The sequence below is a fragment of the Jatropha curcas genome, chromosome 3, assembly GCF_041381405.1.
Source record: "Jatropha curcas cultivar XTBG-Jc1 chromosome 3, XTBG_Jcur_1.0, whole genome shotgun sequence".
Lineage (NCBI taxonomy): Eukaryota > Viridiplantae > Streptophyta > Magnoliopsida > Malpighiales > Euphorbiaceae > Jatropha > Jatropha curcas.
Genome location: NC_143153.1, coordinates 4934156 through 4961994, shown reverse-complemented (window position 1 = coordinate 4961994; position 27839 = coordinate 4934156). Strand labels below are relative to the sequence as shown.

General features: G+C 33.6%; 3 protein-coding genes across 3 annotated transcripts; 1 reads left to right on the top strand and 2 right to left on the bottom strand.

Moving 5' to 3' along the window:
• Positions 1 to 2009: 2009 nt before the first annotated feature.
• Positions 2010 to 12117, bottom strand: LOC105643473 (portal protein). Its single transcript, XM_089718710.1, has 21 exons — positions 11903 to 12117; positions 11176 to 11739; positions 10779 to 11017; positions 10553 to 10639; positions 9604 to 9738; positions 9358 to 9479; positions 8871 to 9035; positions 8534 to 8639; positions 8002 to 8107; positions 7783 to 7893; positions 6867 to 7030; positions 6646 to 6763; positions 5466 to 5690; positions 4988 to 5178; positions 4473 to 4640; positions 4110 to 4353; positions 3793 to 3951; positions 3430 to 3636; positions 3084 to 3278; positions 2926 to 2997; positions 2010 to 2469 (listed from the first exon to the last, which is right to left on the bottom strand). Exons 1-21 carry the CDS (start codon positions 11948 to 11950, stop codon positions 2311 to 2313), a joined length of 3585 nt encoding a protein of 1194 aa, XP_089574836.1. The 5' UTR covers positions 11951 to 12117; the 3' UTR covers positions 2010 to 2310.
• A 2951-nt stretch (positions 12118 to 15068) lies between these two features.
• LOC105643484 (uncharacterized) lies at positions 15069 to 23292 on the top strand. Its single transcript, XM_089718866.1, has 7 exons — positions 15069 to 15887; positions 18586 to 18662; positions 18788 to 18842; positions 21182 to 21257; positions 21365 to 21440; positions 21745 to 22058; positions 23253 to 23292. The coding sequence occupies exons 1-7, from the start codon at positions 15335 to 15337 to the stop codon at positions 23290 to 23292; spliced, it is 1191 nt and encodes a 396-aa protein (XP_089574992.1). The 5' UTR covers positions 15069 to 15334.
• Positions 23293 to 23746: 454 nt separating this feature from the next.
• Positions 23747 to 26632, bottom strand: LOC105643495 (Endomembrane protein 70 protein family). The gene is made up of 2 exons (XM_012228627.4): positions 26379 to 26632; positions 23747 to 26019 (listed from the first exon to the last, which is right to left on the bottom strand). Exon 2 carries the CDS (start codon positions 25959 to 25961, stop codon positions 23988 to 23990), a length of 1974 nt encoding a protein of 657 aa, XP_012084017.1. The 5' UTR covers positions 25962 to 26019; positions 26379 to 26632; the 3' UTR covers positions 23747 to 23987.
• Between the last annotated feature and the right edge of the window lie 1207 nt (positions 26633 to 27839).

Here is a 27839-nt window from a genome sequence, read left to right as displayed (position 1 = left end):
TATTTTTGGACAGATTATTCTGTTGGAGAGCTGTAGCTCTTGGCTTGGTTTCTTTGGAATCAAGATTTCTGTTATCTCTTGTATTTCTGTTCTCCACTTTAGACTACTTAGATTATTGTATGGACAATCCATTGTTATTGATTCAGTCCTATCAATCTAATACAATTTCTCTCTTCTTTCTTTACATTCTCTTCCATTTTCTAGTTCTATTTCAGCCATTTAATTTACAGATACTGGAACTGTTCTTTACTCTATCATTTTACCAAGGAACACACAAAAGGAGGCAGAGATAACTCATTCAACATTTTCACCGCAATCAGATTATCACATTCAACCTCAACATTGTGAAAACCACTACTAAAAGCAAGTTTGATTCCTTCTAAAAGAGCCCATAGTTCAGCACCAAGAACTGAAGAATGACCAATCCCCAAAGTAAAACTTACCAACCAATTACCTAAACAATCCCACAACGTACCACCACCAAACGCAAGACGATCATTTGCATTAAAGGACCCGTATGCGATGGAGGAGGAGCCTTAAGTAATCCACTTCTCCATTCTAGCATGTTCAGTAATAGATGAAGAGGCTAAAGAAGAAATACGGCGGAATGCATAATTTTTCCCTGAACTTTCTTCAAATTCATTTGTGTCCTTTTAACTTTGTGATGGACCGCTTGTGCACATTAAATGGTATTTTTTTAGCTTTTTTATCCCCTTGCCGCGCTGGATTAGTGGAGCGTGGAAGAAGTCGTTATACAGAGCTATCTCTTTCTCTGTATTGGTGGCTATAATATCAGCAAAGATCACCAATATAAAATGTCAATTGATATAACATACTAGGTTGTGAGTTATCTCTTCTTTTTTTTGATTTTCCCTCAATTGCAGAGGTTCTACTGCAAGAGGCATTAAAATCTTCCAGCTTATTCAATTAAAATTTCATTTTTCTCTGTTCCGTTAGTTTTTGAACATGAGGAAACCAACGTGGCATCTCAAATGATGACGTTTCAACTATTTATGACACGTCAAATGCCAGCATAATTCATGCACAAGCTTCAATTTTGCTTAGGGGTAAAAAAACACATTAAAAAAACGAGTTAAAGGTGCACAAGTAGTCCCCGCAAAGGTAAGAAGCACAAATGGCAATTTGAAGAAAGTTTAGGGGAAATTATGCAGGCCGAAGAAATATTAATAAACTCAGTTGCTTATTTAAGAGCTAAAACAGAGAATGATTCATGGGGTACGCATAATATCCGAAAACAACTCGTATCTGCATTATGCCTTCTAAAGCGCTCACCATTAGTTAGTAGTCTTTCTAATTACCAACTTCCGCTTTAACAGAGAAACCTTGCATCTTCATCTTGTTGATGGTCGCATGAAGGTGATAATGGTCCCAAGAATTACTGGTTAAGTCAGAGACATTTCATTTTAAAATCATATGGAGAGACGATGAATTTTCTTCAGACATATAAAGAACCATATCGGGCAATTTTTTTGTGATCAGACCTCATGCAGTTTTGTGATTATTATTAACATTATTGGATATAATGAACTCAAATTCTGAAATTCACTATTTAAAGATGACATTTATGCTGCAATTGCCAAATTGGATGATAAGACCACTTTGTTTCTTGTACCTCCATCTGATTTCTCAGAGAAGGTACTTAGAGTTCCTGATGCAGTTCCACAAAAGCGTCTGCAGGCAACGTTGCTAAATTTTATCAAGAGTCTCACTTTCATTAGTAAAGCTTGCTGATCGCTTCTGCTGTAATTGGCTATTATTAATGCTGTAATGTACGTGCTAGTTGTGAATTTTCCAGTAGACTGATTTATATAATCAGCACAGTCATGTGAGAATTCTGAGAATTGTAAGCAGTTTTTTCATGGCTGCATTGCGTCAGATCTTTTAATTCTTTAATTTTATTATTCTTTTTAAGATTAAAAAATAATGGTCGCATTTTTGATTCGCAGCTAGGTGTAGGTGAAAACACGTCAATGCACACAAAAATCATGTAAGTGGAACTTTTTAACCTTTTTATTCTTTAGCAGAAACAAAGTTACAAATAATCTCAATACTACACAAGTTGCTGGGATGATATACAAAAAGAATATGTGGGAATTCGATTGTGAATATTATCAATATAAACCTATACTAAAGGTGTATACATACATACATATATATATATATATATATATATATATACACACGCGCGCGCGTATATATGACTATCAACATAGGAGCAATGCAACCAACCTAATATCAAAACACAACACAAACTGACAGTTAACCTTGATTCTGGAAATGCATCAACCATTAAACATAAAAGTAGGTAGATGTATCTGTTGCATTTGCCGTGTCTCTGCAAAGAATAGATCGTGCTTCAATTACTGAACGAGGGGGCTCAATATCCTTTTCTTGCAGTGAATTTCCCAGCAGTCGTTGCATTTGGGAAGCAAAGGTATCGTCCAATATCTATAATGAATCCAAAAAAAAGAAAGAATTAAAGATAATGCAATGTATTGATTGAAAAATAATTTTTTTGTTGAAATCGGTTCTGTATTGTGATAGTAACATATGGTAGTCAATTCTGTTGAGTTGAAATTACAGTTTTGATGTTCGGATGCTACTTTAGAAATTGAATGGGGCTATCCTATTTTCCAACTACTTTATTTTGTATACATGATGCATATTTTTGACTTAGAGGTGAATGAATTATTTAAAACTAAAGTAAAATTACAATATAAAAATTAATTTTTTCCTAATATGATATGATTAACAAATATATTAAGAAATTAAACAAACAAATAAAAATGTATGACTTGCAACTGAAAATCCAAAAAGAAATGACACCACAATGACCAAACCAGTTCGACCCATCTGCCCTTCTGTAAATCTATTTCCACAACAATACACAGGAATGATACTTACCCCAAGAGCATGACAAGAGCCATTATACCAAACCCTGTTTTCCTTCCTTCCTTCAAGAAACTTCAAGACAATCTAGGAAAATAATGCAATTAAAATGCATTAGATTTGTGATAGGTGTTCTAATTAAACATACAAATTATCTTTCCATATAGTTTTACCTGTCCCATCCTATCCCAGAATCCACGACAGGCTGCAACAAATATTCTACTAGTAAAGACATCATGCAAATTGGATATGAAGTCAATGAGCTGTGAACTCAGCATCTGCATTCTTTCACGGACTTCAGCCTCTCCATCTTCTTCTCTTATTTCCTCCAAAATTCTTTTCAGCCGTGTGCTCCTGTTAGCTTGTGTCTAAAACAATTTTTTAAGGTTAAGCTTGGCAGTTTATTAAATGACATCATAAGCTTGGTAGAACAACAAAGAGAACACAGATCATATCGTGATTAGTTTGGGTAGAATATTTTATAGCCAGCTGAATAACAAATGGAAAGATAGAGCTTACATTGTTAACAAGCTTTTCAACGGTTGCCTGCAAATAATTTTTGTATTTTGTCCTCAAGAGAACTGTGATTCCATTCATCTGCTCCCCAAAGAGTGACTTTCTATCTCCCATGACAGGAAGATAGGATGCCCAAGACTTCAAGATGTCTTCCACTCTACAATGTAACACATCCAAAATTCTCTTGATGGTATTCATAAAAATCCCCAACTGCCCACAAGGAAAAATCTTGGTAAGATACAAGGCAATCTTGGTAAGATACAAGGCATAGACGGAGGGCAAAAACTACATTCAGATGCTTATAGATAGATAGATAGATAGATAGATATAGAGAGAGAGAGACAGATGCATGGATAAACAACTCACTTGATTAGGTACAGAATAGAGTGTTGTCGATTGTCTTCTGGTTAGTTTTTGAACCTGCATATTAAGTCTCTTTGGAATGCTATCTTTCAAAGGAGTTAAGATGTCATTATATTGCTTTTCCAAAGCCTTAATGATTGCTCTTTCCACATCAGCAACAGCCTTCAAGAAGATCAAAAGAATCGACTTTGCATTACCAAAAAATGGTTGAAAAAAGGCAATCATTCATGCGCAACAGGGAGAGAATGTAGTGGCTCTTTACTGGTAATAGAGAACTTACATTTTCCAAAATCAATGAATACTGGTAATAGAGAACTTACATTTTCCAAAATCAATGAATACTGAGGCCAACGATTGATCACCACTTCATACTCAATAAGGGAATCTTTGATTTTCTCATACATTTCTTCAGCAAACGGAGAGGTGGAATGGTTTGTTGTTACTCCAGCCCATGGCACCTTTTCTGCTTTGCATTGCTCAAGTAAGTTGAGTTGCATATCCTGCACCCACACCATTATGTAACTGTGGAACAAGCTCCTTGAGTCTACACCACCCTGCACTAGACTGCAACAAACAGAATATTAGCATGTCAAAAGTGCAAGCAGATCATTTGTATTTGAATATATCATGAGTGATTCTAGTTAAAGTCAGGATGCTTCTTGGATTATGTTTGTGTCAAAAACCTGATATTCCACCGCTCAAGATCCCGTTGAAAGTCAGCAATTGCTATCAGAAGTTCATTCACATGTGGCTGTGGGCTAGATGGAGGCCAGGCAGAAAGGAAACTTCTAAGCCTGTTGCACAATTCAGTGCTGTAAACAGCAGCTGTGATATTCGACAAGTCGATTGAACTGGAAGAGGACAAATATGCATTAGAACTCAGAAGGTACATAAGAGATCACTTTAACATGATAGAACTCTTAATATCATTTCCCAGTACTCTAACAATTACCACAACTAATTAAAAAATGTGCCATATGACATGAACTTTATGAGGTAAAAAAATGGTAAAAGATTGTGTATAATGAAAGTAGTGGATTCCAACCCTTTTGGGTTCGGTTTTGCTGTTTTGGGTTATTTACTGATGCAATTTTTTAGGTCTCATAAGGTAAAAGTAAAATCTTTTTCTGTTATATCATCTCCTGAGCACATAAGTGTTGTTTCTGATAAAACTTTTCATAGATGAAGACACAGATACCTTGGAAATATGTGCTGATTGTGGATCTTGATGTCTGCCTGAATCTCTTTGCCAATAATTATACACAGATTCTTCATTTTCAAATAAGCTGTTGAGATGGTAATGGAATCCATGAGGAAACCTTCTGAGTTGCCAGACACAAACTCATCAGTTTCAATCATGTGCTTCCGACACCTCTTCTTAGCTGCAGTCTGCAAAGAATTACTATTTGATTTAGACAGTGCGCAAGTATGACAGAGGAAACTAGAATGGGCAAACATTTAGGTGAACCACGATACGATTTGCCCAGTCAACTGACTGTTAAATTGGGTTTTCCAAAACAAATTACCAACATTAACAAACATGCATGCGTCATGGATGCATGTAGATATTTAGAGAATGTAACTTGGCAGATCAAAGATGTTAATGATTATACTATAAAGGCATGGCATCCGAAGCAGTAGGCTTGTTGGATATAATGATATCATGTTTGACTTACCTGCAGATAGTTTCTCAGCATAGTCTGTGCATCTTGAGATAGTATATCATGAAGAAGGATGTAGACTTCAACAGCAGGAGCTAAAGCTGGTGCAGCAGACTCTTGCACTGGACCAAACAGGTCTGCCAATCCTGTGGGAGAATTTTCATCCAGAGACTTGTAGTTCTCAAAAACATTTGCCAAGAGACTTTCAATTTGTGTTTCACAATCTAATAGTAAACTTTTCTGCAGCAGTATGATACATACATTAGGAGCCATTCCCTTAAATTCAAAAAACAATAGAACAAGCATAGAATAGTATGGTCAATCTAAAGATGGAAGTATGCCGACTTCCTGGCATTGTGAGAAGCAATATTATTCAATTTCCATCAGCAACAAAGTTTGAATTAGCAAATTTAGAAAAAAATAAATAATGCCAACTAGCTCTCTTGTGGCTGTACTCATATTTTATGAAATATGTTTCATATTTGGTGGCCACCGATTAAGCCTCTTACTTGCTGGGGAACCATATTTGGTGGCCAACTAGTTTAGTTCATGGCATCGCCGCCCATTAGGCCTCTTGCTGTGGTTCATGTTTATGTCCAAAATCAACCACATTGTCAATAATTTTTCATGTCGAGAAGAGTCATGTAAGTTCTCAAACTGACTGTACCTAACTAACAAAGTTAAGTAAAAATCCACAGTTAGAGGAAAAGTAGAACTGCCATTACATTCTAAAAGGCATATAAATTTGTTGTCTATATTCACTCACATCAAAGCATGCTCTCATTTAAGGCTTGGACTTGCTAAATACTTGCCCCAACTATTAACTTATGATCAACAAATACATAGGATTCCTTTCTAATTATCACTGGAAATAGAACTGAACCTTTTATTCCCAAAAGAAAGAAGAAGCGTCATTAACCCCATTTGTCAATCATTTTTTGCATTGGTTTCATTTTGTAGCAGGAGTCAAAATCTAATATGAGGTCACATGAAATAAGGAGGAGAAAAGCAGCAGGCAAAAAACGGCTCAAGACAAAAAGTGACTTAAATTCATATTCAGAAATTCACACCATCTATTTAGTAAATATTTCATCTATTATTTGTCGTTTGATCTCAAAATTAGGAAAAAGCATAGATTCTTCTTCTAGAGATTAGATGAAAGGTAAGGCATTCATATGCAATTTGGAAGGCCTACCTCTTGTCTAGTCAAACTTTTCTCCCCCCGAGCCTTTATAATGGGTATAAGTAACTCGTTGACAAGCTCTAAGCACCCTTTTGTTGGAGTGGCCACATTCATGACATGTGAAAGAAATCTATAAAAACAAAAAAATTGAAACATGAAGATATTGCTAGGAAATAGAAAAAGTGAAGAAGAATACGAATTGCCAGGTTACATTAATATATCTGCACAGGTACCTCAACTTGGTATATGAATCAGAAACGCCATAATAATCTGCAAATTCAGTCAACAACCACTTCCAAGGTCCATGCAATCGCAAGTTTCGGGAATGAAAATGTTGTGCACGCATAGCAGCCTCTAGCAGTAGATCGTAAGCAAGGGTTTCCACAACAGGACCACTCTGTATAATAGCATGGTATAAATGTTCAAACTCTGGATATAAGCACACATATTAGTGCATGCAACCATACAGCACCCCCAGACAAGCAATTGACATTTTCAGATTAATTCTAGAGTATATAGAATTTTGCTAATTAAAAAGTTATTTCAGAAATCGGCTTATCGATGGGTGTCATCAAGCATACCATGACACAAACCGTTAGGTCTGACAATAAATCAAATGTCTCTAATTTGTAATATTCATGAACGTTTCTGACTCTACTAAACTACTAATTGATTTATAACTCTACCAACCAAGGTTTACCTTTGTAATTGATTTGGCATAGAAAGTTCTGGGCTTGAATAAAAGGAGCGGGTTTCAGTTGGTCTAAAACCAGCTAACACCAGTCACAGGTTTATCATGATATAAATACTAAGAGATGCAGGATAAGGATTATGTAGCCAGCCCAATTTGCAATTGAGACTTAGATTAAGCAGTTTCTTGGTCATTAGTACAAAAGAAGAAATAATGTCAGGCAGAAAATAAAAGGCTGAATTTGGTACTCTACTCTTAGATCTTAACTACTACTCAAGTTTCAGTAGGACAACTTCTGATATCCATTAAAATGGGAACAGGAAAATATCATGAAATCAGTCTTCAAATTAAAAGCAACTTAAGTTATCGCACTAAATTTTTGTTCAAATTAATATAAATTTCCTTTACTGATTTACTTAGATGAAGGTTGAAATAATTAGAGTTGGAAGAAACAAAACCTTTATATTGTTAGTCTCATCACATGTGATTGTACTACCAATTGAGAGCTGTATCTTCCCAAGACATTCTTGATCATCGTGTAATAAAGGCCACCACCGAATTCTGTCACTCTGGAGAATTTGGACAATCACATTACATAACATTCAGATTATCATTAGGAAGCCATTCTATATTCCCGTAAGTACCTGAAACTGGAAGATACAAGAAAATTTACTTACAGGATTATCATTCAATGATGAAATTTGAATTGTGGCTCGACCTTGGACTGCTTTTTTTTCATCTTGGACTTCTACTAAAAGAGCATCTCCTTCACTCTCAGGAAAACTGAGTTAAATTCACATGTAAGATTTTCCACCCATAGTAGCATAAGAAGGATATTTAATACTTTTAGTTCCCTGTCGGAGCTGATCCATGATTTATTATTATTATTATTTTTTTTTTCATTGAAGTCCATATAAGAGTAAGCACAAGGTATCTCTTTGTCATATATGGTGCATCACTTAACTACATGCCACATTAATATTGTTTATGGTACATCAAGGCATAGATGAGTAAACACAAGGCATCGCTTGGTCATATATGGTACATTACTTAACTACATGCCATATTAGTATTATTTATTATCTGGATCCCCTTGAGCTGGAGGTCCATAGTAGATAACATATTAGTTATGTTATGAGCGACCAAAATTCATTGGCCGTCAAAATGCATACCATTAGAACAAATAGAAAAGATAAGATAAAAACTTACAAGACATGATATTCTCCACTGCCAGGACGCAAGCAAATGGTAGAACCTGATTCAACTCGAGTATCTTCACTGGTGCTCTTCAGTTGGAATACGCATGACAACTGCTCTGCACACATTTTTTTTTATTGTTTAGTAAAGATAATTTTAGTTGTCCACTGAAAGAATTTAGCTATTTTTAAAAAGAAAATCAGAATAGAAAATGATTTTTCATAGTCAATGCTCATGATTGGTGTGAGGTTTCAAACAACTACCCAAAGCATCATGCTTGAAAAATTTGTATCATAACTCATATGAACTAATAAAATCAAGCAACTTGTTTGTTGTAGGGAGCACAAACCTTCTGAGGTCAGTGAAAATGAAGCTAGTTTAAGAGAATTCATGCCAGTTTTCACTAGCGATGAAACATGTCGGACATACTCTTTCCCCACTTCCATGTAGACTGCACTTCGCTGAGAGTATGTGCTCTTAAGTTTCCGCCTGGGTATTATTCGAAGTTTCCTTACTGGCAATGGCAACAAGTAGACCTCAATTAAATTATTGAAAAATGTTTTAAAGAAAATCTACATTTTGATGGAGTGCTAATCACTTTCTATATATTGATCATAAATGTCTCCATCAATTATCATTTTTGTACCAAAGAATATAAATGTATATAACTTCAACAGAATCAAGAAGAAAGCCATTCAATCAATCAGTTTAAGAAATATTTTGAAGTTAACAACATGGCCAAATATATAATAGCATGAAATGCAACTCTGATTTATCCTTCTTTCTATCAATTTTCTTAATGCAGTGCAGGTACAAAAATGCTTGGAGAATCTTACCTTCCACTCTTATCTTCCCAACAACCTTCTTTATTTTCAAAGGAAAAGTTTGTTCTGCATTCTGAGTAGTTCTTACTTCTGTTGGTTGTACACCTCGTGGTTGCAGCAAGAATTTGTGTAGTCTATGTTATGCAAGGAAAAGTACCATTCAGAGCTGTAAGCTAAGCATAAAACCTAAAAGAAATTCACAATATCCCAGTGGCTATATTGGAATATCTAAGAATATAATACGAGAAGGAAGCCTACCCAAATGCACTTCGAAGAAGCAGACACTCATCTCGCAAAAACTCAGGAGCCTCAGTGCAACCCCTAGCCCACGCATATAGACATAAGCGGATACATGCATCATAAGCTATTAGGGTGTGCCAAGCATATTGACCACTGCAACAATTAAATAAATAACGCATAAGAAAAAAATTATCTATGCACATGGATGCAAAAGAGACTCATTTCAAGGTTAAGAATACTAAAATTACTCAATTGTGTTCTGACAAATTGACAATATTTCCTTAAATGAACATCCATGGTGTGTCTAACAAATTGACAATATTTATTTAGAAGAACATTCATAATGCAATTCAGACAAATTTATATTGAGTCTTGCAAACAATAATAACAACTTCAATTCACAATTCCAGAATTTATAATCAGAGTAATGTGGTATCCTGTTTCTACCATTCACTACTTCAAAGGGCCTGTCCATGCAATGCACACAGTAAATACTAAATATGCAATAACAAATTGACAATATTTCCTTAAACAAACATTCATAATGCACCTCAGATATTTACATTGAGTATCTGAAAACAGTAATAACAGCTTCAATTCATAATTCCAGAATTCATGACTGGAGTAATGTATTATCCTGGTTCTACCATTCACTATATCAAAGGGTCCATCAATGTAAGGCACGTAGCAAATAGGCTTTTAAAATATTGACAATATTTCTTTAAATGAACATCCATAATGCACCTCAGACAAATTTACATTGAGTATCTGGAAATAGTAATAACAACTTCAATTCACAACTGCAGAATTTATGAACTGATTAATGTGGTATCCTGCTTCTACCATTCATTAAATTCAAAAGGTCCATCCATGTAATGCACGTAGTAAATAGGCAAGTGAAACCTCACAAAAATGACACGTATTACTACTATCAATTAGATGCACAAATAATTTGCTTGAATCATACCTCGTGTTATAGTAAGTTGAATGATCCAATGAGCTTGTCTGCCAATAAGGCATGGTTTCTGCTTTTTCTCTGTGCATGGTCTCCTTTCTGCGTGACAAAATTTTCAGCAAACTCTAACTATAATTTGTAATTTTTTATTAACCAAAAAAGAAGAAAGGTAAGATAAATAAATAAATGACAACGAAGTATGAAGTGTTGAACTACCTAATTATCTAAGATTCAATACCTTTCAACAAATTCAGTGTTATGCATAGATTGTGAAGTTCTATCAACCAGACCTTCTTTGCTTCCATCAAAAGTATCTGTTTCTTCTGACTTGCAAACCCCAACAACAGTTTGTTCATTTTCTGGTTCAACTACAAAACTCTTTCCTTCTCCCCCAGCTACCATAATTGGAGGTGCACTTGGAGTTCCCAAATCTCCAACCTCTTTAATCAAGCCTATTTCGTTACCAGAAGAAATACCCTATAAACACACAAACGTCAACACCACAAAATTGAACAAACCAACACAAACCCACAGAATATTTCCATATTACTACCAACAGAAAATTCGTATCAAATGTTACAACTACTCTACAATAAAATCAAAGTAATCACGAGTAGAATTCTTTTAAAACTTACATCAAACGTCGCTGGTGCATTGCGTAACTGGACTTTCTCTCTCAGTGGGCAACTTCCAGCACCAGGGGTCAAATTCTTGAAGACATTTTTTCTGTTAACCAGTTCACCATCTGTGGTGAACCTTCTAAAATTACTAGGAACTTCAATTTTCAGATCTTCTTTCAATAAACCTCTACTCAACTTCGTTTTAGGCATGTTCCCATATACCTCTTCCTCCTCGTAGCTTTGCACAAATGGCTTCTCCAAATAGACAGTGTCGGTAACACCCGCGTCGTCTTCCTCCTCCTCGAAGTAATTCCCACCCACATAATCAGAAACGGACGCAACGCTCTCATTATCATCGTCGTCTGCGCATGGGACTACTATGCTGCGAGGTGTTAACAACCCAGAATGGAATTTAAGAGGAGGTAAAACATGGGTAGAGCTAAAACTATTATTATTGTATAAAAGTGGAGATTTTGGAAGTAGGTCAACGGGAGATTTTGGAAATTGATCGCGAGGAGATTGCTGCTCTGTTAATGGAGATAAAGGAGATCGAATACGGGGTTCTGGTATATCTGATCCCTGTAGGCACATGAAGTAACTTGCATAAAAATCAATGTATAAAAAATGAAAATTAGCTAACATAAAGTAGAAATTGTACGCATATTAAGCTAAATATAAAATCTAAAACAGAAAATATATATATATATATATATATATATATATGAAAAAGAAAGATTAGAACCTGTTTGATCCAGTTGATTGCGCTTTCATCTAAACCTTCAGTGAACATTTTCTTAACTGGGATTTGGAGAGAGAGAGAGAGAGAGGAGGGGCGCTCGATTCAAAGAGGAAAAGGAAAGAAATCGATGAGAAAGCTAAGAATTAGAAAATGAGCACTGAAGCAGAGAGAAACAGAGTTTTGAAGAGGAGAGCGTTAACTGGGTCTTGGATTTTTGTTTAAACAAATAAAAGGTAACGGCTAGTTTGACATTATTATTGTTTTATTCTTGTGGTTTTTTATTTCTTGTTATTTATCATTTTTATTCTCATTAGAAAGACCTCTTTTTGTTTTTGACACTTCAACCTCATTTTCTATCACTAAAAGTTTATCATAAAAACCTTATTATACTTTTTACTCCTTTTGTTGCATGAATAAAATTTGCTCTTTTCATAGTGATTAAGAAAATAAAATGATTAAAATTTATTAATTTTTTAAAAATATATAATAAAATATCTAAATTGTCATTCTTAAATATAAATATAAAAATAAATTACATATAATAAATATAGATAAAATTGAAAAAAAAATTAATATAATTTTAAAATCTTAAATGAGCACTTAAATACAACAAAACAAAATACCTATTTATTTTTGTGAGAGTGGAATGGAGGAAGTATTTCTTAACCATATGCCTTTATTAGGATTTTTTTTTTTTTTTTTTAACTTTTTACATTTGCAGTGATGAAAAAATAAAAGAACATTTCATTTACTGTTGGAAGTAAAAGTAAAAAAAAAAAAAAGAAAAAAAAAAGGGATAAGTGGCACTTGGCAGTGGTAGATAGAATAATATTTACGTGATTCACTTGTACGGTTAAAGGGCCTGAACTAAATAGGTAATGGCCGATAAACTATCAACTTCAATTTATAACTTAAAAATATTTAATTTTATATTTTTGTGAAATGTTTTATGCATTGCGGTTACAGTCAACTCTAATTATATTTACCATTCAATTATATTTTAATTTACTTATATTTTTATAATAATAAAATATTTTTTATATAAAATAAATTATAAATACATTTATCACTATACTATATTTTCAAAGTAAAAAAAAATCACTATACTATATTTTAATTTATTTATATTTTTATAACCATAAATTGTTTTTTTTGACGCAAATTGAATTTTTCGTTAGTCAAAATTTCACATGGAGCTTTTTTATTTTTAAATAAAAATTCATTTAAAAAATTATTTTATCCTCCACCTCAGCGCTCGATTTTCACCTTCAGCAACTCTCTCTCTCCTTCTACAACTGCATTTATCCATCTTCAGCCTATTTTTTCTCTCTCTTCAACTCTCCATCTTGAACCTAATTTCTCTCTCTTCAACCTATCCATCTTCAGCGCGCTGCTACCATCCTTCTCAAGAAACAAGATCTTAAACCTCCAAAACCAAAATGTCAAAACAAAACACCTCCATTTAATAGAGATCTCGGGTAACATGATCTGAAATTTTATTTTTGGCTACTATCTCTAGATGAATATTTATTTTGATTTGCATATGTTTGTTTCAGGATCTTGATAAATATTTGATCGAAGCTTGGATTCGATTGTTTTTGTTATAAATGGGTCTTTGAGTTTAGTAGAAAAATATTGCAGTTTATAATCTACATAAATTTATTTTCTACAAGACTAAAGAACTGGAAATTCACCTTCTTATGGTGTTTTTTGGCGGTTGTTTTGTCTTCTTTGGTTTTAATATTTTATGATGGAAGCATTAAAAGAGGCGATGATGATTTCGAGATTAGGAGCCTGCTTGAATAATGATCGCGAAGCTGTTAGTGATTTGAGTACCTATTTTCTTGTGAAGTTAACATGCATTTTCAGGTAACAATGACAATGGTAACTATAACAGTGTCAATGGTGATGGCAGTCAGTGGAAGGGACTAGGTGAGAGGGAAGAGAAAAAGAATTAAAGAATTAAATCCTGAAAAAGAGAGAAGAGAGTTGCAGAAAGTGAGAGAGAGAGAGAGAGAGAGAGAGAGAGGGGATGAGGCTAAGCTGAGGTGGAAGATATAATATTTCTTTACATGAATTTTCACTTAAAAAAGCCACATTATAAATATGTGGCATTCCATGAAAAAATTCAATTTACCTGGCATTCCTATCAAAGAAAAATACCTATTTTCTTTTAAGATAAAATTAGGTATTTTTAAGTTATAAATTGAAATTGTTATTTCAGTCGAAGTGATTTTTTGTTTTGACCATGATAATATTGAAATTTATTTTCTTTAAAATGTAACTGAGTAAATATAGACATGACACTGAGACATGATATATTTTTTATACAATTATAGTAATTTTATGAAGGTGATATATTCATATATTTTCTATACACGCATTATTTTTTCTTTTTTTTAATTTAATTATGGATCACCTCTAAAAAAATTTAATTATGGATCAATTTAATTTTTTTATATGATAATATATCATCTTTTAATCTTGTTTAAATATAAACATTGAAATTATTAATATCATATGGTTTAGTTGGTATCTTTATTTGTTTGATGAGAGTTATTAAAAAAAATTTTCAAAAGGAAATGGAAGGATTATGTTATTATATAAAAAAAAATATATTAACCGAAAACTGCGAAGTATATTTATTTATTTATTTATTCATTGGGTTTTTAGTAGTATATTTCATTTTCTCACGTGCGGACAAAAGTGCAATGAACTAATCAGGAAGGAAGAAGAACAGAGGAGAAAGGTTTATTCTTGAGAAGGAAACATCAAATTCAAAAGAAGAAACCCAGATTTGATTATTTCACATTTACCAACAATGGCAAGTGCATTCAGTACAAACATCTATCTACCTCGAAATCCTCAAAAACCCACCTCACCATTAACACTAGAGACAAACATAGTCAAAAAAAGAGCCTTACACGTTTCCTTACATGCAGCAGAACATGCCATAAGTAGAACAGAACAGAGACTTTCTCTCTTTCAGTGACAACCCAAAGCGGAATCAACACCAATTGCAAAATCCCACATCAGCTTCCCGTACACTGTTAAGGCAATGTCTTTTTGCAGTCTTAATTGTCGCTCTCAGGTGAGTCTAGTGGTTCTTTTCACCCCCTCTTCATCGGTTTCATTTCCTCGTGATGTTAATTCCTTAGTGCACAAATCTTACTTTCATTCTTTAATGCTTACAAAAAGGACGTTGAGCCTGTTCTTGGAATTTTGCTGGATTTTATTTAATGGGTATAAATTTTTTTGCTATTTTTCAAATTGATGGACCCCATCAAAAATTTTTGGATGGGTCCCTTTGTGGCAGTCTGTCTAGTTGTCTGGTTTCAGTAATTTTTCGCAGTCTTGGTCATGGGTTGATGGCATGCATGATATAGAAGCAATAATTTGTGCTTGTTGAGTAGTGAGGAACAGAGAGGTTTAGGAATGGAGGTGTTCCAAGGATTAGAAGGAGCTGGGGATGTTCCTACAAACACTCATCAGCGCATAGATGATTTTGAAATTGAAAATGGAGGATTACATTATAATTTAGCTCAATTTGAGTACGCTAATGAGTTTGAGCTTCAACCCCAACTTGAATATGACTCTGATGTTGAGCTTGTTCCACTATTTGATGAATGGGACCTTGATAATGCTTTTCTTGCACTCCAAGAAACCCTTGCCCCTGATCCTAACCCTGACCCTGACCCTGACCCTGACCCTAACTTGGTTAATGATCATGTTGTTCCATTGGAGGAAAGGGAGGTGGTGGTTGTTGTTGAGAATGAGGAAACTCCAAATGATCTTAACATAGTTAATGCCTATCTTGTTTCACCTGGGGAAGGTGATAACGAGATGGTGAGGGATGAGGAAGAGCTTCACTTGTTTTTTCCTCAACCTTCTGTTATTTTCAGTTCTGATACAAAACCTCGTCTTCGATGGACTCCAGAACTTCATAATTGCTTTGTTAGAGCTGTCAGACATCTTGGTGGACCAAGAAGTTAGTACAACTTTTAATATTTTTAATCATTTCTTTCTTTGTTTGTCATTCATTTGATTCGATGAATGATTTGGTTATTAGTTCAATTGATTTCCTTAACTTTTGAGAACAAAGATTTCTTTTCCCTCCTTTTTAACAAAGTTATTGCAGAATGCTAAGCAAGTGATGTTGAATCCATTTCTGAGAATAACTTCTAATTTTCAGAATTTTTTTAAAAATATTTTAAGCTAATAAGATTGTTCATTTTTTCTTAAACATGTGTTAATCAACTGTAATTTCAAGCTGCATGGTTCTTTTGATGTGCAAAGGTGACTTGTGATCTGGATCTTGTTTTATTGGATTCAGTATGGTTTTTTTTATCTAGATTTGAGGTTGCCAAGTTAAATTTTTCTAATCAATTTTCGAATTCTCCGTCGCATGCACTTCTAGTACAATTCGCTTATTTATTGACTTTGTTTCAACAATTGTCCTTTTAGCAATGTCTTTTGATTGTCAAAAGTTTGATTTCTTTTTGCATCACTGGTTTTTCAAAGATAATTGCATGCAGCACTATGGTTGTTATCTTACCATATATCCTATATGTTAGTTATATAGATTTGTACTGCTAGATTTCATATCTAGCTATCAGCTGAAAGATATAATAATTTTGCTTAGATTTATTTACTTTTATGGAGTTGCTCTGGCTAACCTAGCAATTCTTCCTCATTTTATTTTCCTTTTCTTATCCTTTAACAAGCATGCAGGTGATTTATGTCCTCTCAGTTTGGGTTGTACTTTATTCAATTAGTCTCGATTGATATTATTATTTATTATCTTTTAATTTGTCATTTTGAGTGAGTCTTACAGCAAATTTTGTAGTTATATTTTCTCTCACATCCTCCTGGTTACATGTCCTCTCAGTTTGAGTTTTATTAATTTCCTGTTGTTTTTCTTGAAACAATGTCCAGGTTTAGCAGTACATCGAGGTAGCTTTTGTCTCTTTTTCAATATTATCGCAGTTCTGATATGTGGTTTCTTTGAGCTTTTTTTTATTTCCTATTAAACAAGCAAAACATTTGCGAATTTAGTTTCAGTGGCAATTTTCTCCTTCTTGAAGATTTGCATATTTCTATGTAATGCTTATCAATAATTAATAGTTTTTCAGTGGCTGCTTATAAAACCTTTGTTGGATTTGTTAAATGGATTGTTTTACACTTCTGGATCTTCATTTATGAATTTTGAATGTTCTTATATTTCTGCTATTTTACATTTCATGAATCATTCTTTGCCATGTACATAGAGTAAGTTTGTCAGCTTCTAATTTATATGTCTTTTCATTTTTAATCGCTGTGCACAATGAGAACTTTGTTATTAGAAAGGTGTTTGTTGGATGCTTATCGTGTATTTATCAGTACGTATTGTGCTGCACACAGTTTTAAGTGCTGTTGGAGATGATACTATATCTGATTTGAATGGGAAAAACTTGAATGTATATGATCTTGTAACAGTAATTTCCATATTGGATAAAAAAACCTAAAATATATTTTTGACCATGTTAACGAGAACTTTCTATTTTTATTGTTGACTCACTCCTTTTCATTTTGATTCTTGTCAACTCTAGTCATCAGGCACATGCATGACCTTTATTCACATATAGTACCTGTTTTTGTGTGTTTCAGCACTTTAGTATCAAATTAATGTTCTCGGTCCAAATGCGTGTTTCATGTCGACTTAGAGTTCCTAACACTGTCTTCGTCCAATTTTGTACTAAATTTTGTTTATGAAGCAGTGAGGTCATTTTGTTGTCAATGCACTAAGCTTCCTTTCAGAATTACAGTTTTAAGCATATAATTTTAACTAGCATGTTCTTCCATAAGTTGGTCTTACTGCCATGCTGAATTTAGGTGCAGTTTATCAATAAAATGACTAAATGTAATTAGAAAACAAATAACTAATAGGAGGCAGTAAAATTGGCCAGACCACGATTCAGCCCTTGTCAGTTAAATATGGTAAAAATGCTGCATCAAGTACTTACACATTTTGAGAGTGAAACTTGTTCTAATGAATGAAGTTCATGGTAGAATGTCATTAAAAGAGTAAAAGAAGACATTGTTAGCATTTTGTGAGCCTATCTTCTAGCAATTTGGGAGAATTTTGTGATCCATATAATTTTTGGTTAGGCCCAGTCATGGTAAGTCACAATGGAGTTTAAAGTGGTAACTTATCAAGGCAAGGTGAAATCCTAATTTCATAATTGAGTGGTGGATTGAGAGTAATTAGCAATGTTGCAGTTTTCTTATCTGCTTGTGGTTAAACCAAGCTAGGATAACTTTTACAGTGTTAATTAATATGGTAAGAGTGATTGTCGTTTCATGACTTCTAATCTAAGTTAGGAAGTATATATGCCTCATCATTGGTCTTTTTGTTTCATTTATTTTGCCATGATCTCCTTCCCATGCATCATCTGCAATGGAATTTTTTATTTTCACTTTCTATTTCAGTTGTTGACCAGTGGTATTGCGTTGGTCCTTTATAGCAAATATTGACTGTCCAATATTTCTAATCAAGAAAGAAATATTATCTGTCTAATGATCATATCATAATGTTGTTTCAAGTGATTTGACTTTGATATCTTTGTGCATCTTGTATCAGTTGTTATGTATATGCTACTTTAGGAAATCAAGCATTTAATGTTATGACTTTTAACATATACTTGCAGAAGCAACTCCAAAGGCTATTCAGTTCATGATGGATGTTGATGGTTTAACTCTTTACCATGTGAAGAGCCATCTCCAGGTGTTTTTCAACAACTTGAATTGAATGTTTCCATTTTAGAAGCTATATGAGTAGTTAACATATCATAACAAATGGGAAACCAACATTTTACTGTACTGACTTTATTGTTGTGTAATATGCTGTAGAAATACAGGCAAGGCCGTCATTCAGTGAAGGAGTGGCCTGGGAGAGTGAAACATGGTGAGTTCTCTAATTAAGTTTAAGAATTGGTCTTATTTCTGAAAATCCAAGTGCGTCAATTGATATGAGAAAGTAGAGGATTTGAAAGCTATTAGTATATTATAAAACCACATATTCTGAAGGAAATTAAAAAATAGAATCGTTTTTTTTTTTTTCTCTTTCTCCCTATAACAACTAGAAAGTTAATGGAGAACTTCTTCAATTCATGGAAGCTGTAGAAAAGGATGGCTTGCTGATTAGGAGGAACAAACAAATAATAGAACTACACATAAATATTAAAAGGAAATACAAAAGGGAAAACAATGATTTCCAGAGAACAAATTCTGCTAGTACATAGAAAGTATAGGTACGGGCTTGCTTCCTTTAAAGCTACAATTTTAAGTGGAGAAAAGGTAAACTTTTCTAAAATTCAAATCTATCTTGTATTTGGAAAACATAGATAATCCCAATGAAATTATGTTGTAATTTTCATTCTATATATATTCCACAATTGCTAAAGTGAATAACTAAACTTGAGTTCAGTAGTTTAATACCCACTTTACTGCTTCATTTGTTGACAAGAGGAAAAAGAGAGCATCTACATAATCAAATGTCAAAGTGGCATAGGCAATATTTGATGAGTGTGTGTGTGTATAGTTCGACACAGATTCTGAATGTAGTATGACCAACTTTTTTTATTTTAACTATCCCTTCAAATATCTCTTTTATGTACTGAAGTACCTTTTAATTTACTTATTGTGCTCAGAATTTGTGTATTTCGACTCAGTAGCAGGACACCTGCGTAGATGAACAAAAATAACTAAAATAGGTTCAGCAGCATAAGACCTTGTCCCCTTCACTGTTGTTTATGCATGCTGAAATTTTTTTTTTCCCTATTCTTTATATCTGACATAATCTGAGATCAATTAGGGAATGAAGTTCTTGTGTAAACAAATTTTATTCTCTTTGCCTAGCGCTCAAGCTTTATTCTTAAAGATCAGAAAGGAAAATAGTGATGTAAATACGCGTTTGGGCTATTAAAGATGAAAGTAATAAAAATCTAAAGGAATTAAGAAGTTGTACTGTACAGATCTAAAGTTGGTAATTGCATATTATTTTGACAATTGGAAAAAATTAGGTAAGTACATGTGTCTTAGTTTATGCATATGTATGTCTGGTAGAAAGAGGAAGGAAGGAAAGGGATTGAAAGAACCTTGAAGTTAAAGAATTCAGATGGACATGCAGGGAAGTAATTCTACCAAGATAAAAAATAAAAATAAAAAATAAAAAAAATAAAAAAATAAAAAAAAAGCCACATGCATATATGTTTCCAGACAGACTTAAGTTTTCACTTCATTCCATGAACTGAAATTTGAATTATGAAGAAATAAGGGAAAATACAATACGATCCCTATAATTTGTGAAATATAACTAGTTTGTCCCTGTGTTTTTTAAAATATACTGATTTTTCATATGTTTTACTTCCGTTACACTATTAGGTCCTTCTGTCAAATTTTTGCGTCTTTTCCATTAAGTCAACAAGAAAACACAAATGTTAAAGGAGAGATACTAAAAATATTACAGTAGCGTCCCTATGGTTTGAAAAATACAACTAGTCTGCCCCCTGCGTTTTTTAAAATAAAAGGGGTATTTTCGCTATTTCATAAGGTTCTTAACGGAAAACATGTAAAAATTGGACAGAAAGACCTTATAGTCTGACGGAAGTAAACTATAAAAATATTGTAGTTTATTTTTAAAAAGACAGGGACGTACTAGTTGTATTTCACAAACCACAGGGATCGCATTATATATTTCCCAAGAAATAAATACATACCTGTTCTCTTAGGTCAGTTTTAGTGGTGAAATGTCCAGAACAAGCTGTGTTCAATTGTTATGTTGGATTCCTTCCAACCATGTAGTTTCTAGGCAGTATCAGAAAGTGCAACTACATCCTTCCAAGCCCTTTTTCTTTTATTTTTAATAACTCCTACTTGGTATTTGAAAACTTTTCATATGACTTCTGTTTGCGACAGTAGAATGAATTTTCCTGCAGCATTGGTGGATTGTGCTTCTTCTGTGTAAACCATAAAAGGGAAAACATTTAAATTATGTTCCTCTGGCACAGAAGAAATGCTGTAACATACTAACATGAATAAAGATTCTTGGAATTCTTTTAAATGTACGAGGGATTATAAAAAATTACTAGAAACTTAAAATACAGATAGGCATAGTGCTTTGTTGGGTGAACTGGAAGCTATTTAAACCTGTTTGCTTTGATTATATTTCTAGATATGCTGACATTTAAATTTAAAGCAGTGTGTTTCATTTTAGAGCTTGCCTTTTGTCTTAAATGCCACTAGGTAAAAGTTCCTCAAAATCTCGAGCCACAGTAAGCTCAAGCAAGCCTGTGAGCCTTTCACCATCCCAAGCAAATAGGTAAGATAAATCATTTATGTTGATTAATTTTGTAATGGTACTGGAGATTTTTATTTTGGAGTTATGATGAAGCTAACAGCTGCAACCATGTGTTTTGGATGCTGCAGTTCCGCATACACTGATGCCAAAGGCAAAGCAAAAGCTAATGAGAATATTGGAGGTAGTCTTTTTATGCAAATGACGGTAAGCTTAATTATTTTCCTAAATATAAGAATAATTTTTCGTTTTATTTTAGTTTAGGGAATATGTTTTCTCAATAATTAGGCTTCAGGTAACCATTATGTATTAGGTTTGACTAATTAGTTGAGACTCTTAAGTTTGGAAAATTAAATGGTTGCCTATTGATTATCAGAAGAGGGATTTAAAATGCACTGGTTAATTTGTCAGAAGATTTTCAAGGCTTCATATCTGAAGAAAATTGAATTCAGTTATATCAATTGAATTTGCAAAGGAACTTGAATAGTTCATTTATTTTATCCTTGTGCAGTCTGAGAAGATTGTTCTAAGGTTTGAGGCAGCGCAAAGTAGTTACTTGGACCTTGCAGTAGAGAATGCACGTAGGTTATTTTCTAATCACTATTTTCGAGGTGCTACCATAGGCAATGCAAGTTACGCTGGGCAAGAATGCACTAGTATAGGAACCATGGCACCAGTGCCAACTTTCTACCAAAACCAGATAAATACATGCAATGCATATAATTCACTGGAGACAATCAGAGCAAATACTTCTAGTCTAGTCCAACATCATAGTTTTCTACCTCTGATTGCATCTTGTTCTGAAGATCACTTCCCTTCGATCAGGTAACCAACAAATACATATCAGAAGGATTTCAATGGACTCCAAGAAGGTGCTGGTAAAAGGCTGCACAGCCTATCTGAATTGTGATGCTAGCGTCAGAAGCATCAGTGGAGTTGCGGGGACCTCAAAATTACACAACAGAATCAATCCATGCAGGTTGAGGTTGGTTACGAGGCTACCTTGTCTACCTTTTTCTTCAGCAGTGAGTCTTGAGTTATCTTGTGTTTTCTGTACAAGTAAAACAAAGGCAGACCAGAAGTTGTCCTTTTGGATGAAACTCCAGCAGTTAGTCTGTGTGTTGCATTTGAATGCTTATGTAATACATTCAACCGTTTCTGTGTGCTAGCTTGAATTTACTTTTGCATCATTTACAATAAATCTGACTTTGTGATTATTTCCTGAAAATAGAAGGTAATAGTTAGTCCCCAGGATTACAAATAGAGAAAAACTTCAGTAGAAATTATTTGCATTATGGAACAAAAATTATGATAAACAAGTGATTTATCTATTTTGGGTGAGGACTTAAGGGAGAGGAAGAGAAAAGCTTGATTTGAACCCTTTACTATATGCTAGAAGTAGTTAGGTCTTGTTGGGTCATGGAATGGAATAATTATTTTTCACTCTTTATAAAATTTATGTTTCATAGATTCAAATTATATCCAAATATAATAAATTATTATATGATTGGAGATTCAAATTGGAACATAAAAGGTAACTATGACAAGCAATAAGACTATGGAAGGTGTTGATGATTAAAAGTTTTTAACTTGTATCATAATCATCATATTTTTTCTTATTCATGAAGTGGATAGTAATGTTTTCAAAATCAATCAATCCATTCTATTTTTTGGTGAGATTGTATTGGCTAATGACTCTTCCATTTTAAACGGGAGCTCATATAATACAAATTTTACATCCTACCTAATACAATGAATTTTTTATTGGTTGATTACAGATTATTTGATCATTTTTCTCTATGACGTGGACAAACTATATATATATAATAGAACATAATACAGTCATTCGCCTTCCTATTTCTTTGTCATCAATCAAAAAGAACATAATACAAGTCATTATTTTTTATATGGCACCATGATGGGAAGCAATCTTAATGAAGTCATTCACTGTGACGTGAAGCAGAGCACTTATATATCTACTTTTCATATGAAATTCAATTTTTTTTATGTGTTTTGCAGATATAGGCAGTTCAGGTTTTCATTAACGGTTAAATTCTGAAATTTTTAATAATTATTTGACTTCGGTATTTGCTTATTTTGTTCAACTTCTCAATCTCCAACCCGAGGTTAAGTGAACTCAATAATTAACATACAAGCTTGAGCTCGAGCAAAACCTACATATCAACCATGATTTTTTTTTTTTTTTTTCTTTTCAATTGTAAAACGAGTCCAAGTCAGGTTCAAATTTGAGTTTGACTTAAAGATCAGTTTTTAGAACTCAAATATAAAATTACCCAGTGAAGCTCCAACCAAAGGTTTGGAAGAAAAATATGGAAGCAGAAATTTACGACAGACAAATTTAGACAGCATTGAATAGTTTGTTAAGGAAAAGGCCATTTAAACTGCGTTTATATAATAAAGTGGCTGAACAAAACCAAAAAAAAAAAAAAAAAAAAAAGGTAACATCACATTATAAAGTAATTGAATAAACCAAAATATGTAATTCAAAAAGCTAAAAAAACTAGTAATTTATGTCCTAAACTCGAAGCATAGAAATTATAACAGGCCTTGATGCAATTTTTAGCATGTAATCTGATAGTCTTTAATACATCACAACAAGATCAGCTATCATAACGAATTTTAGCAAATGAAATATCAGAAAAAAAAAAAAAATTTGTGGAGTTGTGAAGCAAGATGGCTTTCTCTTCGTACAAGCAGAGTCTTCTCAACTGATTGTTAAAAGACAAAATGCTTCTAGTCAATCTTTACGGATGAGAAAAGGTAATGCACAAAGTAGAAGGACATAAGGAAGCCTATGGTGCCTGTAGACAACATGATTGCAATTGCCATGAGCAGCGAGTAGCCGAGATAGAGTACAGCTGATACAGGTCCACTCAAACTCTGGAGGTCGAAAACCAAATAATTGATGGAATATAAGAAGACGTAGAGAGCAACTGAACCAGAAGCAAAGAAAGCCTTCCACCACCATCGCCAGTCCTCCACGCAGAGATGCATGTAGGTTAGAACCACCGACACTTCAGCACAAACAACCACCAACAGCAAAAGCACTATGAGCAAGAAACCGAAGACATAATAGAACCGTCCGAGCCAGATGCTGGAGAGGATGAAGAACAACTCAATGAAAAGGGTTCCAAATGGAAGAGTTCCAGCACCAAGAACAAGAAGCCATGATGGATATTTGCGTGCAGGAATTTCCCTTGGGATCTGGTTGGTTCTAACTGGATACTGAATTGCCTCCGCTCGGGTTCCAAAGAATCCTCCTAACAATGTTAGTGGCACTGAAATGCAAAACCAGAGGGCCAGAAGTATAAAATATAAGGAAATGGGAATAGCACCAGTGCTCTTGCTTCCCCACAGAATGAAATTCAGCACTGTGAGGATAACAAAGGCAACACCAGGGAAGAAGCATGCAGCCGACCAAGACACTGATCTCCACCCTTCTGCAGTTCCCTTCATAGTTCTCCACAAACGTACAGAAACATAGCCAGCAGCAATACCCAAGAAAAGATAAAGAATTATCATTCCTGTCAGTAGCATTCCTCTTGATGCTGGTGACATAAAACCAAGAGCTGCAAAAACAATAGTGACAACTCCCATTCCAGTAATCTGAACTCCATCCCCAACCATGACACAGAGAAGCTTTGAGCACTCTGGCTCTCTGAAGACATCACCCACAACAAGCTTCCAGCCTGAAAGCTCTTCATTCATCTGTGCTTGAGCTTCTTTGTCCAATTCCTCATACCTAGTCAAATCCCTTCTTACGGTCCTTAAGAATATGACAAAAACGATGCCAGCTAGGAAAAAGATCACCATAAGAGAATTTAGGATTGAGAACCAGTGGACACGAGCACCTTCCATCTTCAAATAAGCATCCCAACGAGATGGCCATCTAATATCACTTTTAACAAACTCAACCTCATAAGTGAATGAAACTCTCTCTTGCTCCCTTATGATCTGAGACTTGTCAAGGTCCAAGGGGCAATTGACAGATGAGATATTGTCATACATATGAAGCTTTGACATCACTTCAGGATCATACTTAACACTGCATGGTACAACCTCAAAACCAACTATCTCAAAACCAGATGCCTTCTTTTTGTCTGCTTCAGAAATCACACCCATGCCTTCTTCCCCAGTACCAATGATCTCCACCCCACTCCCTTCATACTCATGAACCAAGACAGTGAACTTAAGATGATTGATGATGTAATCATCATTGCTATTCTGTGGCGTATAGCCAACAGGGAACCCAGTCCACTGAATATTTACTCCATTTTGTTTTGCATACCTCATAGCAGGCAAATTATCCAAAATCATATTCACTTGATACAAATCACGTGTTCTCTGTTTCAAAAGCTTTACCTCGTGTTCACTCAATGGGGGTGTAGTACAAAGGAAAACAGACTCATTGATATTCATTCTAAACCGGTAAGGAGAGTTATCAATCTGATCTCCCATAAGGAGCTCCCCAAGATTCTCAGCACTTTTTTTTATTCCACCAGGTGGCTTGCAATAAGGGAGACTATAGTAGCTAAAGGGAAGCTCCGTCTCAATAGAAGTTAAAGAGTTAACTTTGGCAAGTATCTTTTCACCAGTGGAATATGTGTGCATATAGCTACCAGGCAAATAAAATGCATTGCAAGTGTGCAAAAAAAGAACCATCAAAACAGAAGCCCGGTACACCATGGGCATCCTCATTTTCGACATCAATGAGAAAGCTACTAAATTAAGCAGATCTTTGAATCAATGCTGGATCTAAGTTAACCTACAAGCACATTAAACATCAAATCCATATAAAATGAACCTTCTATAATCAAACTGATTTCATTGATTTCACAACTAAATTAAAAATGTCATATTCATATACGCAGAAAAATCGTTTAGAACAATGGATCAATTAACAGAAATGGCTAAAAATGGCAAAGACGAAACATAACCAAACACTAAATAGATCAAAATCAAGTATTCAATAAAAACAGATCAGGAAAACGAAACATAAAATTTCCAAAGACAAACACAATAAATATTCCAATAAGCCATAAACAATTACACTTCCGCCGTGAAACCTTCAAAGCACACCGTAGAACTAACAGAGAGGCATATACATAAACAAAAGCATATTACCTCAAATAGATCTGGAGATGCGACGAAACAGATCGGATCCGGATTCCGAAAAGCCCGCTCGAATAGCCTAAAGAGGACGCAGAACCGTGTCCCTCTCCGTGTCTGCGCGACAAAATTCTGGTTTTCTAGTTGGTACAAAGAGAGAAATTTGCAGAGATAGGGTAGTGGTGTTACGCTAAAAGTGTGAAGAATAAAGATTTTATAAAAGCAGGGAACATGAAAAATGAAGGAAATTTTTAATGGTTTACAGATTTTTATTTTACAGTTGATGGTAGAGACGCAACACGTCGAGTACTAACCGGGTTAACCCTCCAAACGTAACTCGGGTTAAGATTTTGGTTAAGATGGCCGGTGCTCATTTAAATTTTTTTTTTCAAAAGAAGGTATGCTAGAATTAATATTTTCAATTAACTGTTTGACTGTGAATTATTTTTTAATTATATAAAATAGAATATATATATATATATATATATATATATATTTAATTAAATTTATAATTTTGATAAAATATATTTGTAAAGAGTAACTTAAATAGTCAGACACATTTTTTGCAATATTATCAATCAGACGTGATTTGATTAGTCTTCCAACCTCTTATAGAAAATGTAAGAAGTAAGAGAACTCTCTCCGGAACAAAAATTATCACCAATTTGATAAATATTATTTAAAAGAAAGAATTGCCTTATTGCATAACCTACAATATTAGTCTCATCCATTGGGCCTTCTATATATAAAAAAAAAAAATTTAAAAGTTAAATCCATGGAAAAAAAATTTATTTTAGGGGCAACCGTTAATACATTGCCCTCCAATTGAAAAGTTCCTATATACTAAGAACATTTGAATTGAAATTAGAGGAAGTTATGTATCTTTTTGCAATATTTAAAAGTTAAATCCACGGAAAAAACATTTATTACAGGGACAACCATTAATACATTGCCCTCCAATTCAAAAGTTTCCATATATTCCGTTCGTATAAAATCCATAGTTGATCTTTTTTTTTTTTTTTTTTTCTAAAATATAGTTTTTTTTTTTTGCATGATAGTTAATCTTTAAATTGTCTATTATATTTTTATTAAATTTTATTTTATTTTAAATAATCCTCACCGATTGTTATTTATTATTTAAATATCATAATTGCTAATGTGTTATTTAAAATGGCGTAATAAGAAATTTATATGAATAAAATATCTTTGTAACCATAATAATTATTATTTCTTAATCTGTGTGAAAATAAAAAATGAATTATTTTTTTGGACGAAGGGAATATTAAAAATGTTAGAATTAAAATTAAAGGAAGTTAAAATAGTTTACTGGAGAGTTAGTTTAATTTTTATGTTTGTCCTGGAGTTTGAAACGTGTTGAATATAAGCTGTTTAATTGTTTTGCACGGAGATTAATGAAATAATTAATTTTCTTAAATTATAATAAAATTAAGGGTATTTTGACCAAATTATCATTTA

What these genes read in the sequence shown, in the direction of transcription:
- LOC105643473 (XM_089718710.1), bottom strand. Translation starts at nt 11,950, where the DNA reads ATGTTCACTGAAGGTTTAGATGAAAGCGCAATCAACTGGATCAAACAG. An exon ending in ATGCACCAGCGACGTTTGAT is followed by an intron (nt 11,018 to 11,175) that starts GTAAGTTTTAAA and finishes GTGTGTTTATAG; the next exon opens with GGTATTTCTTCTGGTAACGA. An exon ending in TCTATTCTGTACCTAATCAA is followed by an intron (nt 3,637 to 3,792) that starts GTGAGTTGTTTA and finishes CCTTGTGGGCAG; the next exon opens with TTGGGGATTTTTATGAATAC.
- LOC105643484 (XM_089718866.1), top strand. Translation starts at nt 15,335, where the DNA reads ATGGAGGTGTTCCAAGGATTAGAAGGAGCTGGGGATGTTCCTACAAAC. An exon ending in ATGTGAAGAGCCATCTCCAG is followed by an intron (nt 18,663 to 18,787) that starts GTGTTTTTCAAC and finishes AATATGCTGTAG; the next exon opens with AAATACAGGCAAGGCCGTCA. An exon ending in GCCTGGGAGAGTGAAACATG is followed by an intron (nt 18,843 to 21,181) that starts GTGAGTTCTCTA and finishes AAATGCCACTAG; the next exon opens with GTAAAAGTTCCTCAAAATCT.
- LOC105643495 (XM_012228627.4), bottom strand. Translation starts at nt 25,961, where the DNA reads ATGTCGAAAATGAGGATGCCCATGGTGTACCGGGCTTCTGTTTTGATG.